General features: G+C 31.2%; 2 protein-coding genes across 3 annotated transcripts; both read left to right on the top strand.

Annotated features, from left to right (window-relative positions):
* The first annotated feature begins 1,460 nt into the window (after positions 1-1,460).
* On the top strand, positions 1,461-3,993 carry LOC111011677 (transcription factor bHLH118-like). Of its 2 annotated transcripts, XM_022285536.2 has the most exons (4): positions 1,461-2,045; positions 2,254-2,589; positions 2,680-2,802; positions 3,811-3,993. In XM_022285536.2, the coding sequence occupies exons 1-3, from the start codon at positions 1,695-1,697 to the stop codon at positions 2,773-2,775; spliced, it is 783 nt and encodes a 260-aa protein (XP_022141228.1). In that variant the 5' UTR covers positions 1,461-1,694; the 3' UTR covers positions 2,776-2,802; positions 3,811-3,993. The 2 variants fall into 2 exon arrangements, with proteins under 2 accessions (XP_022141228.1, XP_022141227.1); XM_022285535.2 differs by having other exon boundaries at positions 1,462-2,045; positions 2,680-3,993.
* A 4,783-nt stretch (positions 3,994-8,776) lies between these two features.
* LOC111011678 (transcription factor bHLH36-like) lies at positions 8,777-10,859 on the top strand. The gene is made up of 4 exons (XM_022285538.2): positions 8,777-9,072; positions 9,172-9,501; positions 9,605-9,680; positions 10,608-10,859. The coding sequence occupies exons 1-4, from the start codon at positions 8,854-8,856 to the stop codon at positions 10,613-10,615; spliced, it is 633 nt and encodes a 210-aa protein (XP_022141230.1). The 5' UTR covers positions 8,777-8,853; the 3' UTR covers positions 10,616-10,859.
* Positions 10,860-15,151: the final 4,292 nt, after the last annotated feature.

The raw sequence follows: 15,151 nt of genomic DNA, 5'->3' as shown, positions 1-15,151 counted from the left end.
TAATAATGTATTTCTAAGTGATGTTAGCTTTTGATAAAAATAGTTCTGTTACCAAACCCCCAATTGATTTGTTGGATTATTAATTAATTTTATTTTCTTCGATATAAAAAGAGATTGCATGATCATGGCCTGATCCCCAAGCATAAACAGGAAATCATTTAGATCCTGTGGTTAGGATTTGGCTTGATTACTTTTTTCTTATTGGTTAAGATTTTATTCTCTTAAGTTTGGTGGGAATCTTAAGCTACCTATATAAATATTACAAATCACAATATAAAGAAAGTATAATTATTTATTGAGAAGTAAAATATGTTTGAACTATGAATAGGTAAAGGATATGTTTTCAGAGTTGTTTAGTTATTAAAAAAAAAAAAAACTTTCTAATTGTGGAGAAAAACAAAAGATTTTAAATGAATAGTGATCAAGTGGCTTCTAAAGCGATGGTGGCTGTCATTGACTTTTTAAATAAGAATAACTCCAATTGTAAATAGGTCAAATATGAAAGTAATTAATTTTTTTAGAAATAAATATGAAAGTAAATTGATGAAAAAAATAAGAAAACAATTATATATCATCAAAATGGCTACTTCTTCCGTCCCTACAAAATAACCGTCCTCTTGGTTGGACATATATGTCAATTATCACTAATCTATACTGCTTTATTTATACCTTTATTGCATACTCTTTAAATGAATGGTGTGTCGGTTCAAAAAAAAAATCCATACTTCACTCAATATTCTTCAAATTTTTTTTTTTTTTTTTTTTTGAAGAATGAGACCAAAGTTCGGGAGGATCTCAAAATTTTTGCCAACACACCCTTCATCAAAAAATGTATTAATGTTATGCCTATATCCTAAAAATAAGAGAAATTATATTGTCATACAAACAAATTAAAGCAAATTCAATAATCATTAAGATATTGACACTTGGAGTATGTTAGGGTAACGTTTCCGTTTCTTGTTTCTGTTTTCTCATTATTAATAAAGAAAAATAGAATTAGATGGCCACAATACCCATACATTCCAGTATGATCCAACAATATTTATATTAATGTTTTGTAACAAACTGGAAATAGAAACAAAAAATAAAAACCTTATTTCGATTGTTTTCAAATTTTTCATATATGAGAATGTTTCAATGAACACAACTGATTGGAAAATATTTAAGATTCTTAATAAAATTAGAAACGAGAAACAATAAATAAAATCATTACAAACGGCCACGTATATATCAATAGAAATAAAATGATAGATTTCATTTGCCGTTATTTCTTTGGTTCGGTTGGACAAAGATAACCGTACGATCAAATGATCATGATCATCTATCCGAGGTGCATAATGCATATGCTGCGGTCTACCGAAGACAAAAATGTTGGTTGTTCGGTTTGAACTCCAATTATATAATCCTCTCTCAGTTACATTAAGTTACATATTTAATTAGCGGCCACAAAAAGAAAAAGAAAAAGAAAAAAAAAAAAAGAATTGTAATTCACACAGTACAGTACATGTGTGGCCGGTGAGTCATTCTCCAGCTAATCTTGTCTCCGAAGGATTTTTATGGAATCTTTGCCATTTCTCAACTCCAAACCCAAATTCAAGAACCCCTAACAAACGCATCTTCTCTTCTCTTCTCACATAATTGTTGAAAATCCTAAAAGAAATTTTTTTTTTGCCCCCAATCTCTAGCTCTATATAATGTACCCTTTACAGAAAGCCGAAGAGAAGTGCTTCCAGATATCGTTCAATCCTCACCAACACATAATCCCCGAAGATCTGATTTTTGGGCGCCATGTTTCAGAGGATCAACAACATAATAACAACAATAATTATGGGGTCAACAACAACAACTTGCCCAATATTCGTAGGAGGAGGAAGCTGCATCATCAGCTTACAACTCATTTGGATAATTTGCATGCAAGTGGAGGAGTTTCTGATCTAGATCATAACGCCAAAATCATGCATAGAGAAAGGGAAAGGCAAAGAAGACAAGAAATGGGTTCCCTTTATATGTCTCTCAGAACCCTACTTCCTCTTGAATTTATCAAGGTGATTTGATTTCACTTTTTTTCTTTGTATTTTGCTTATGATTTTGAATTAACCCACTTAGATCTGTTTAATAATTATGTTCCAAAATCAAGCAATCCTTTTTTTTTCTTTTTTTCATTTTCTTGTTAAGGGGATTCTCTTTCCCTTTACTAATTTTCTCCCCCAAGGTGTGAAATTTACTGACTTTATGGAAATGGGAGGATTTCAGGGAAAACGGGCGATATCGGATCAAATGAATGGGGCGGTGAATTATATAAAGCATCAAAAGAAGAAAATCAAAGAGATCGAAGCCAAAAGAGACGAATTGAAGAAGCTGGATGATAATAATTGGAACAGATTTGAGAAATCAAGAGGGCAGACTCCAATTTGCAGCTTTAAGATCAGCTCCTTTGGTGGAGGACTTGAAATCGTGATCACGACCAGCGGTTTCAATGGATTTCCCCTCTCAAGAATCTTGAAAGTGGTGGTTGAACAAGGGCTGGACGTAATCAGTTGCAGTTCCAGCTCGGTGAACGAGAAATCAATCCACACCGTCCAAATGGAGGTAAGATTATAATTGCCAAAATCCACCCACTGAGGAAATTAACTAAATTCTTGTGCTCATGGATTTGGCTTTAATTATTTCAACGAACAGGTCCGTGATTTGACTTCCCTCGATCTCCCTCAGCTTGAGAAAAAGCTTACAGAAGCAGTGCCACTGCTGAGACCAGTGATAGATCAACAATGTTAAGAACAATATTTGCATACACACCGGTCGGTAGGAACTACTGTCGACTTTTCTAATACGATACATTTTTATTGGTCTATTTCTATGATATATTAGAAAGTTCGGAGGAATTCTCGTTGACAAGTGCATAGGCAAGTATTTTTCTAACCGTAATTAGTTTTGTTTTGTGCTTAATTAACTTTGCTGTTTTTTTTTTATGTGACCTATGTCTGCAGTGTTTATACTTTGTATCATAAGATTCAGCTGGCTTCACTCTGAACTATATAACTGTTCTCTTTCCTTTTTCTTTAATTTGTACCATATAAGAATCTGGCTTTTATCTGAAACCTAGCTGTTATTTTGCCTTTTGATACTGATCATGTTGCTGATGGGAATATTTGGACATCGCTTAGGTTCTTTTGGGCTTTCTATCATAAGAATAAGTATACATAAAAACTATATAGCTAGTTTCATGCATGTGCATAGGAATATGGTTTCATGCACACGTATATAATAGTGGAAATTGAGAAAAATAAAAAACGGGATTGGAAAGAGAAGAATCAGAATTATTATCAAACCCAAATAATGGAGAATAATTTGTACACATAGATATACATACAAGCATGGACTAGTTATATAATTGTATAAGTGTTAATAAACAATGCAATATTATGGAGAAAATTATCAGATGATATATATGCGATATGTATCTATATCGAGCAAATTGGGATGGAGCTAGGTTATATGTACGAGAATAGAGATATTTAAGTGTGTTTAAATAGATACTATGTATATACATATAAATCTTAGTAATTTCTACTTGGTTCGGAATAGGTGTCGGGGCTTGGACTCGACTGAATTAGCCTAGGGTGCACTTGAATATGATTAGCATTAATTCTTCTTGGAAGATTGATACATGTTTGTGCAATTATGAACATATTTCAGTGTCAAGCATCAATAATAATATCTGCATATATGCATGGATTTTATTAGTCTTAAATATATTGGCAAGAAGTATCTCTCAGATTAATAAATTGAGATCAAGGTGTTTTTGGTTAGATGCAATGTGGCAGCGGCAGCAGCAACAAACGATGGTGGTCATGGTGTTCGAAGAAAAACTATCACTATTTCCCTTTTTGGAATAAAATTTAGCTGCACACTAACAAGTTATAAGCTCTTATATATTATCTTTTTGATGTAAATAAGCTGTTACGAAATAAAATCGTATGAAACCTTTTTTTTTTTTTGGATTGAAAGGAACATATATTTATCACATTTGTAGCTATGGAGGTTGTTGAAAATTAAACAAACCTAGATTTTTGTGAGTGTATTTGTATAGTTGGAGTATAGTGTTTCATTAGCTTGAAGTTAAATGAATATCAACATTTGTTGGGAGTGAAAATAAAGTCTTTGACATTAGTAGGGAAGGAGAAGATCATGGGTATATATATATATATGATGAATAACATCTCCCATTTACATAAAGGTCTTTTGGGTGAAAGTAAAAAGTAAAGTTATAAGGACTTGTGTCAAAGTAGACAATATGATACCATCGTGAAAATGTGAAGGGTGTCCTTTGTCCGACCCGTCAACCTAAAACTTTATTTGACAATGGAGAAAGAAGAGTGAAGGTACGTTCATAGAAAATCCATATTGAAAAAATATGTACTTTTTAGCACACTTTTGCCTAAACAATCCCAATATATCCATAAGGTCTTGAACTTTGCGCTAATCATAGAGTTACTTAGTCCAGACAACGTATCTCGATCATAAAGATCCACTAACGTAAAAAAGATATACAAGAATGGGTATCTTCCAAGTACTATAAAATAGACTGCCGATTTTTTTATTTGATTTGGAGTTCTCTAGCTTGCTTTTGATATCTCTTCTCGGATTTTTCTCTTGCTCACAAATATAACGTTGGTAAAATTGAAAGATGCAACCATTGTGTGGAAATATATTCTAACTTATAGAAAAAGAAAAAAAGAATTATTGAGAATGAATATGTACAATCCAACCATCCAATCCTGGTGAAAGATGATGTTGTCTGCCAATTAGCTGACATCTAATCAATGGAAATTATCCATAAGAGATCCCCAAATGCTCAACTGCCTGATGACAAATTCACGATAATATTCATTTTGATTAATGGACATTTTCAAAGGTTCTTTTGTACAACGACTCTTTTGAAAGTTATATAATTAGTTATACAAATTGATGGGATATGATATGACAAATCGATAATAATATATATTTTGTTTAATAGATCGTCCTGAAATATTTGAGAGTAGATCTCCTATAATTATTGAATGGAGCAAATTATTGGTTCATCATATATATTGATGTGAAGAGATATTTAAAATATAAAAATATATAAAAAGCCAGGTACAGATTTATAATAGTTTACTTATTATTACCTACCTATTTTTATCACTTTTGGTAGATTATTTTCCTAGCACTGGAAAAGTGATTGATCATTATATATATATATATATATTAAAAAAAAACTTGAGGAAATTTGATGTTTTCTCTCTTTATTAATATCATATATGGTCTATTCTATCATAAATTACCTCCTGCTGGTTTCTTTTGAGAGTTTTGAATGATTTATAGTACTAATGTAGTAAGGTTAAGAACCAATTTGAATTTCTAACTCAAAAACTATGAATCAACTATTTCAAGTCACTAACTTATTTTCCATTAGAGTTCTTTAATATATATTTATTGATTGAGATAAATTAAATTAATATATGACTCATTGAAATTAAATAATTTTTTTTTTACAAAAAACTGTTAATTTTATAAAGAGATAAAATAGTTTTTTAGAAGTATAATTAAAATATATATAAGTTTTTAAAAGCATGATATTAAGCCTTCTCATACAACTTTTTTTTTTTCTTTTGGTCTTGACAGATAGATTGGAAATAGGAAATACTTTGTACCGTGAGTTGATATTGAATGTCTACTTTTGATTTTTTGATTTATTTATTTTTTTAGAAGGACATACACAATAGTTTCTTTTAAAAATAAAACTTAGGTTAAATACAATGTAAGCTTCATATTGTGTACTAATGAAAGTTGATGAGATTTTGCAAATCACCATGTGATCTCCTTTTCCATTAATATATAAAGACAAAATATTCTTGCAAGGGCAGCAAGAGTACAATACACCCACAAATAAATATGGAAAAATAAAGCTTTGCATTAGTTCAAAGCATCAAATGAACGTTAAAGATAAAGGGCAACTTTTGCCTTAATTATGCAACTGATTCTCTATTGTGTTTTGTTCACTGACAATGAAGCAAAATGCCCAATTTCCTTGTGAGCTCCTTTTAATTAGTTGACCAGGTTCACAGAAGTGGTCCAAATCAAGCTTCTAATTCCAAGTTTGTTTGTTGGTCCAATGTTTTTTTCCTCAATAATTGCAAACACTTTATGAAAGAAAGATAAAATAATGTCAATACTTGGATTAGTGGCAGGCAAGGGGATAAGTATATACACTTGATGCTTTTCCAATAGTTGTTTTAATATTCTTGCCAAAGTATAAGTATATCACAAGTATACTTCTTCATGAGTTTACCAAATATTTCATTATGGCCATCACGTTTCAATAATTCTTTTTAGTGAGGGATTCAATTCATGGTAAAAAAAGGAAAAAGTAAAATAAATATAGTAAATAACTATGATACTGTTATAACAAAGGAATAATTTTTATGTTTTATAGTTTGACCAAAGCATTAAAGTTATGTTTATATATATATAAAGTGTTTGGTTTCGTTTCTTTTAGGTTTGATGTTTGGCTTTTTTTCTATTTCATGAATGTTATTTCATATATTTTTGTACCTTTACTCGTGCACACGATATTAAGCCGACTGCTAAGTCCACTTTGATTCAACCGCACCATTCAGAGTGCGAGTCATCCGAAAAAGTAAAGTATTACAGCAAGCGGCTAGAGCTATAGAGAGTCGAAGAGCTCAAGGCAATAGATAAGATCGAAAAAGGGCCAGCACTATATATATATTCAAATTTTTTGTCTCGTTTTTATTTTTGTCAAAGAAAAAAAACATAATCTTGAATGATCCGGCTTTGATGATTACTAGATTATTATAACAATGAATCATATATGGCACACATATTTAATCATATTGTTCCTTTCTAAAATAAGAGTGGCCTTCGAAAATAGGATACCCTATATCTTGGGGAGATATGGTCTTTGATACTGTTGGTGGCACTTCCAGCTTTTGACGCTGAATATATATTAACAATTTGAAATATTATGCCTAAACAATTCAGGTTGTTGGCCCCGAGAATCTGACATTTATCCATGACATGTCATTTCAAGAAAGATCGTGACTATTTTGGCTCATGATTTTTGTTCGAATCTCACTTTTGAATTGGATGCTCATTTGAGCTCGTTGAACTCTGATACCATATTAATATTCGTGGAGTAGTGTTTATTCTAAATTTTTGTAAGGTCCATTTTTTGTTTCAACCTGGAATAATCCTAAATAACAAAATGGGCATCTGAAAAAAAGAATATCTTTCTATGATGATCAATTGTCTCCCCCAAAATTTTATCTCGAGAGGGTTAATATTAATATATATTAATTTGAATCTACAGCCATTGAAGTTCATGTTTAACGGTTTTATTAAGCCTAGATTAATTTATGGAGCTTGAAATTATAATATCTAAGCTCACAGATATTTGAATATTGTGCTTCACAATTAAAATCTTGACAAACCTGAATTTCTTTGTAACCATCCAAATAAGATTTCAAGTATATTTCTAAAATAATATATATATATATATAAAAAAACATTTTGAAGAAGTAAAACTAACATAAAAATTAAAAATGATTTTCAATTTCTGTAAGCATAATTTGAAAGGAAAAGGGAAAAAAAAACAGAATCAGAATCGTTACTAATTAAATGAAAGTTTCGTTATAAGTGCAGAGTGTTTTGAGTTTGTTATTACCTATATAAATTTCATTAATTTATTATATGAATATATTGGTCTTTTCGAGATCTTTAATTTGTTTTGATACTGATCATATTGCGGCTCTCGTTTAATTTATTTAATCGTGTGAACATGTAATAATCCTATTCCTATTCCTGCTCCTTATAATAATAAAACAATCGCTGGCTTGAAGGTAAGAATCAAATTTTATTTTTACATAAAGTTGAAAGAGGAAAACAAACAACTAAAAGTCAAAAAGAAAAAAGAATAAATAAAGTACCAAATTAGTGACTCGTATGAGTTAATATATTTGAATCACTTATATTTAAATGCGAATCTAACCGTAACTTAACTGGTTAATTTTGACGTTTATACATGTACTGTTACTGCTCACCCTTAGTTCAAAACAAATATAGTTTAGTTTTGATATGTGATATTTTGCAAGTAAGATTATGTTTTGTTTTAAATTTAATGTGGACATATCACATATCACCTTAAAAACAAAGTAAAAATCTACTTTAAGCATTCATTAATTCACATAATTTTTTGAGAAATCACTTGGGTCACAAGTTTGAGAGTGAGGAACCAAATTTATATTTTTAATATATCTAGGCTTGTTGATCCTAGATAATAAGATTGTAAATTTAAGATTTATCAACCCCAGTAGTCTAAAAATAGTTTGACATATATTATTTGCCAGAATAATGGTTATTACATTTTGATAACTACAATAATTTTTAAAAGAAACCCTCATTCCATTACAAATACATTTTTACGGGAAGGAAAATATTTGACTCCCAACAACTTTGTCCTCACCACCACCTGTAATTGTTAACATAGATTTTGTTTTTTTTTTTTTGAAAAAATAACAAAAATTGGTCCCACTCAATTCAGTAGCGTATGTGACAATCAATTCGGATTCTTTCTCCTGTCATAATCTTAAGGTCCAATCGGCACCAATTTGGGACACCACGGCGGCAGGTGGAGGGCCACCCGATATGTGAACAATTATATTGTCAACAATTGAAGCTTTTAAGGTTGCTTTTGAGGTCACGTTTTTCACTCAAAACCCTAATTGACCCAATTTCCATCCTCTCTTACAAACTTAATTACTGTCCTAATTTCAATATTTCAGCTCCGTCCAAATGTTTCCTTTCAATCAATTTTATGAATTTTCAGCACCAGAAGGAAGCAGCTGTGATTTTACAACCCACCAAAATTTGGTGTCAAATTCCGAAAATGTGGGGAGGACTGATGATCAGGACAGGAAGATTATGCATAGAGATCTCGAACGTGAAAGAAGGAAACAAATGGCCTCTCTTCTCACCAACCTTCGATCTTTGCTTCCTCTTGAATTCATAAAAGTCAGAAGAAGAAAAAAAATCCATTATCCTTTTTCCCTTCTTTTATTTTTTTAAACTTTGAATTCCCTTTGTTTCTTTTTCTGATTTATGTAATTATAGGGTAGGCGTTCGAGGGCCGATCTCGTTAACGAGGCTGTTCGTTACATTGAACACTTAAAAGGGAAAATCAGTGAGCTTCATATCAAAAGAGATGCATTAAAGAGGGTGTATTTGGATTCTTTGGGTTACCAGAATAATGAAAGTTCCTCGAGTTGTGTTGTGATTAATCCATATTCTGGTGGATTGGAGATTGTGATAAGCTGTTGCTTTAGAGAGGAAAAATTGAAACTTTCGGGAGTGATGAGAGTTCTGCTTCAACAAAGTACTCATGTTCAAAGTTGTGCTTCTACCAAAGTAAATGGTAGAATGTTTCACACCATTCAGTCAAAGGTGGCTTGATTCTGATCGTTTTGTAGAGGTTTTTAACTATTTTTTTTTCACCAATTTTTAGAGGTTGATTTTCTTATTGTTTTGCTTTGTTTTGATTTCTCAGGTTGATGTTTCAAGGAGAATTGATATACTTGAACTGCAACGAAAGCTATATCAAGTTTGCAATTTTGGGTCATTTGGTGCTTAATGCTCTCTCTCTCTCTCTCTCTCTCTCTCTCTCTCTTCTATTTTCCTTTTATCCGTTTGAATTTAAGCAAATTTGCGCCTTTAATTGCTCATTAATATAATTAAGGTCTTAAATCTTGAGAGATTTCTTTGCAATTAAAAAGGAATTAGATTATAAAGGGTATGGTTGAAGACATATAGCATACTCCAAGAATATAAGTTGTATATACAAGAAAAAGTTCTGGATAAACAAATTTGTAATTAGAAATAAACAATGTTCTCTCAAAGAGGCAAAGTCATAAACATCTTTTTAAAAATTCTGATAATTTAAGTCACTAAAATCTCCATTTGTGTTTTTTTAGATTCTTGTCATTTTTTATGTTAATATAAGGAAATCATTGCACTTATCATGCCATTAGCTAGAAAATTCCAACACATTAAGCTTCAGACATGATCTCTTTCACTTGCTGTTTTTAGATTGATGCATATATGTTCTTATAGCCAGATTAGTTTAATCTGTTTTTGTCTGAACCGTGGACAGATGGTTATGTTCTTTGTGACGTTCCCAGATTCCTTAAAAAAAATTCATGAATAAACATGCAAATAAAAATTAACACAAAATGTACACACCCTTCCACAGAACATAAAAAACATCAGATTGGATTGCTTTATGGCTAGGTTTTAGTATTTTCATGGTATGATTAGGACATTCTTATTCTTATGCTTTGATCGAGTCTTTTGTTGGTTGAATTATACGTAGAAGTTTATTAAAGATCGCAACCGGTCCAAAAATAAGATCCAGCTAAAGGGACCTTACAATGTAATAGAATTCTAAATCTAAAAATCTAAAATTTATTTGGGTGACCTTTAAGATCAATGACGGTATTTTCTTTTTCTTTCTAAGTATTTTTATCCAGTGAAAAAGAACTTTTTGATTGCAGAGACATAGAGACAAATATCAACTGCACTTGATTGTAAGATCAGCTAGGACCCAAAGAGTTGGTGAGCAGAAACATATCTGGGATTGTACTAAAAAAAATGGTAATAGAAAATAATAAAATGTAAAGCTAGAAAAAGAAAGGAGAACCAGGTCTGCAAATCTTGGGAATTGAAACTTTGTTGCTTTATTACATGTATTTGGGAGAGCCCATTTTCTCTCTCTTTTCGTCTCTGAAAAATCCATCACACTTGGCTGAAGAGGCTGTGCCCCTAAAATCTAGATTAAATAATTTCTCGTTGTTATGCTGCGTGCAAACCATCTCGAGGTCCGTTGGCTGCCTCGCCACCCCATTATGACGCTTCCATAACCACGTCATGTGTTCGATTCTTATATGTGACTTGATTTGTTTTTAAAATTTGTTTTTTATATTGAAAAATAATATTTATTTTAATGAATTTAAATTAAGTGCCATAATTTTTAGGTTTCTATTCAATTTCTATCAATTCACCCATTAATTTGGAAAGAGGAAAAAAAAAAGACACCCCACAAAATCTTACTAATTTAATAAAAAAATTAAGTTTGATAACTAATGCACAAAATGCACCATTAAATAAAATTTTTAGTTTAAATTTTGTTTATATTGAAAATAATATTTATTTTAACGAATTTAAATTAAGTGCCATAATTTTTAGGTTTCTATTCAATTTCTACCGATTCACGCATTAATTTAGAAAGAGGAAAGAAAAAAGACACCCCACAAGTTTGATAACTAATGCACAAAATGCACCCTTAAATAAATTTTTTAAGCGAAAAAAACCAACTATAATGTATAATTAAAAAAAAAAGCCAAATAACGTCATTTTTTGTCTAAATTTTAACAATTTTGTACCAGACATTAAATTTGCTACACTTTGTAAAGTTTTTGTAAAGTTTTTAAGAGAATCCAAGTACTCGTTTTGTAACGTTTCTATTTTTGCATTTTTCGAGAACAATGCATCTTTGGTCACCCAAAATAGTGGCTAATTTTAGAAACTGCAAAATGTAGTTTCTTTTTTCCATTTGCATTTCTTGACTCTTGATTCTTGGTTAAAATTTTAATTTAAAAAAATTAAATTAAATTTCTGTTTCCACACTTTGAGTCTCTCTGTAAAATTTCAAGAACACACTTCTTTCCTTGAAAAAACAGCGAGCCTAACCGAAAGTGGTGAAGGACTAGTCCTCACCACCACATATTAATTTCAAGACGAGTCTCCAATTGTTGCCCAAATGCAACCATGTCTTCGATCCATCTCCCCTACATCGACACCTTGGTCAGATCGCACAAGAACAGCCCGCTCTACATAGAGAGGTCGAAAGGATGGGGATGGACCGGCCCGATCTTAAACCGACCCATTGTTGACACCCTTCTTAAAATTCGATTAAATTTAACTTAATGTTTAACGACAATAACTAAATTATAACCGATTCTAAATTAGAGAATTAGTTCAAGAAGATTAAAGCATTACTTTAATGAGAATATAGGAATCAAATGTGATTTCTAACCAACAGTATAAATAACAAATTTGTATTTAAAGACTTTTGGCCCGGTTGGTGCAGGCACATGCCTCTAGTTCATGTTCCGAGTCTCATGAGTGGCAGATCATGGTTTTTTTTTTAAAAAATATTTTCTATTTTTTTTATAACATATTATATATATATATATATATTTTAACTAATAATTTAGACTTTTACATCAAATAAATTTATACCATACCGAAGATTATATTTTATTTAATGAATTATACTCTATGATTATATTTTCAAATATCTTATTCCCAAATTAACTTTCCCAAGAATGCTTCACTTTTCCATTTTAATGTGTTCTAATACATTGTCGTCCATCCACCATCCTACATTTTATCTTTTTCCTTTAGAAGTCTTAATCTCCAATGTATTCTTATCATTCAATTCCTATGAGACAAACCATCAACAATCTAAGAGAATATCATTGTCTAATGAATTTTAATAGTTCATCCACTTTGTTAATCTTGAAACAATTTATGGCCATTAGCCCAAAATGAAACCTTGGTGCTATCTGAATCATTATCCTGAACTCAAAGAACAAAAATTCTTATCTACTAATAGCTCAAATTTCCAAATTTTATTCCTGTGCTAGCGTTGTTTAAAATTCCTTCAAGCCACTTGTCCAAAAACTATAAAACTCAAAATCACATACTAATTAGATCTGAAATATCATCAAATCGTCTGTCCAACAAAAATACTTAACTACGACAACCAAACAAATAGAACTTTCCACTTAAATCTAGAAGATATTCAAAACTTTAAATCCATCCAATTCCCAAATTAATTTTCCAACGAATTCTTCACTTTTCCGTTTTAGTATGTGTTCCAATACACAATCGTCCATCCATTGCACAACATTTGTCTTTTTCCTTTTAACGTGCATATCTTTATTGCATTCATCTCAATGAATTCTTCCAAAGCAAACCATCAACAATCAAGAACACATATTTGTCCAATTATCTTCATAGTTCATCCACATTGCTAATATTGACCGGACCTTTTTGTCACTAGCTCAAAATGAACCTTGTTGATGCTACCTCAACCATTATCTTGAACACAAAGAACAAAAACTTTATCCACTTCTAGCACCAATTCCCATCTTTTATTCTAGCCCTCGCATTGTTTAAAATTCCCTCAAGCCACTTTCCATCATTCTCTCACATATTCCATTTTTACTTATGCTCCACCCACTTACCGAAAAACTTGTAAAACTCAAAATCACATATAAGTTCGATCTCCAATTTCATCGAAACTTGTGTACAATAAAAATCCTTAACTACGACGATCAAATGAAGTCATACACAAATGCCTTTAACTTTTCACTGAAATCTAGAAAACGTTCCAAATATCTTATTCCCAAATTAACTTTCCCAAGAATTCTTCACTTTTCCATTATAATATGTGTTTTAATACATAGTCATCCATCCACCATCCTACATTTATCATTTTCCTTTAGAAGTCGTAATCTCCATTGTATTCTTCTAATTTAATTCTTCTGAGCCAAACGATCATCAATCTAAGAGAATATCTTTGTCTAATGAATCTTAATACTTCATTCACTTTGTTAATCTTGACATAACTTATTGTCAGGAGCCCAAAATAAAACCTTTATGCTACCTCAATCATTATCCTAAACTCAAAGAACAAAAGTTCTTATCTACCGATAGCTCAAATTTCCATATTTTATTCTTGTGGCTGCGTTGTTTAAAATTCCCTCGAGCCACTTCTCCAAAAACTTCTAAAACTGAAAATCACAATAGTTATCCACTTTGCCAATCTTTACGGCCTTGCGTCCTAGTTTATCCACTTTGCCAATCTTTACAGCAGCCTTGTCTCCTAGTTTATTCACTTTGCCAATCTTTACAGTCTTGTGTCCTCACTCACCCTAAACATACTCTAGTACCTAGTAGCTCAATTATTATCTCCCAATCAAATAATGAAGATTCTTATCCTAAATTCTTTTTCTCAGCAAAGTATCTTTCTCCCTCCAACAAATCCAAAATATTGTCTTCATTCATCTCAATGACTAATACAATCCAGCTTTCCTTTGGCAACTGTAGCTGTTTAAAGATATCCTCTTCTTCTTCCTCATCCTTCAGTTGTCCTTTAGAATTAAGAATTTCTCCACGACTAGTGCATAATTTTGTAAAACTAAAAATCATTTACCAATGAGAATCTTAACTTTGAATAAACTTTGTGTCCTAGAAAAATCCTCAACTATGATGACCAAATTAGTAGTGATTCACAATTGTCTCAACTTTTTCAACAAATCTAGAACATCATCAAGCATTTAATTGCATATTTCATCCTTCAATTTAAATTAATCTATTCCAATATATAGTCCTTCAGCCACAATACATGTAGCTTTTTTAACTTTAAGCAAATAATCTTTAATATTGTCTTTCCATTTCACTCTTCAATGAAAAATGTCAATGATTCTAAGACAGTATCTTTGTCCAATCATCCTACAACCCCACCACGCCAATCTTTACAACCATTTTCTTCTCTACACTCGAAACAAAGCTATCATTTTTTCCAATCCAATTAAAGAAAAATTCCTATCATCTTCTCAAACCAATAACTCTTCACAGAAATTTGTGGGTTTCACCTTATTCGATAATCCAGAATTATTTTATCTCAGTAAAGTATATTTCTCCTCCTTAAATGCAAAACAAAAAAAAAATCATTATAAATCCAAGATATTATCCTTTATCCATCAATAGCCCCACTATTCTCAACCAACAATAGCCTCTAATTGTTCCTTTTAGACATGAGCTTCTCCATCACTTATCCAAAATTTTGTAAAACTAAAAGTCATATACTGGTGGATCTCCAATTTGAAGGTTGAAGAAATTTTGTGCCCAAGGAAAATCTTCAACTACAACAATCAAATGGACGTGATTTACAATTGTCTCAACCTTCCCCACAAATCTAAAACATTTCCAAGCTTCCTACGGCCTTATGCCATCTTATTTAAAAATC

The sequence above is a fragment of the Momordica charantia genome, assembly GCF_013281855.1.
Source record: "Momordica charantia cultivar OHB3-1 chromosome 10 unlocalized genomic scaffold, Mcharantia_2.0 BLBB01000010.1, whole genome shotgun sequence".
Lineage (NCBI taxonomy): Eukaryota > Viridiplantae > Streptophyta > Magnoliopsida > Cucurbitales > Cucurbitaceae > Momordica > Momordica charantia.
This window is presented reverse-complemented; position numbering and strand designations above follow the sequence as displayed.

Coding starts and splice junctions, on each gene's coding strand:
- LOC111011677 (XM_022285536.2), top strand. CDS start 1,695: ATGTACCCTTTACAGAAAGCCGAAGAGAAGTGCTTCCAGATATCGTTC. Junction 2,046..2,253: donor TTCCTCTTGAATTTATCAAG/GTGATTTGATTT, acceptor GGAGGATTTCAG/GGAAAACGGGCGATATCGGA. Junction 2,590..2,679: donor TCCACACCGTCCAAATGGAG/GTAAGATTATAA, acceptor TTCAACGAACAG/GTCCGTGATTTGACTTCCCT.
- LOC111011678 (XM_022285538.2), top strand. CDS start 8,854: ATGTTTCCTTTCAATCAATTTTATGAATTTTCAGCACCAGAAGGAAGC. Junction 9,073..9,171: donor TTCCTCTTGAATTCATAAAA/GTCAGAAGAAGA, acceptor ATGTAATTATAG/GGTAGGCGTTCGAGGGCCGA. Junction 9,502..9,604: donor TTCACACCATTCAGTCAAAG/GTGGCTTGATTC, acceptor TTGATTTCTCAG/GTTGATGTTTCAAGGAGAAT.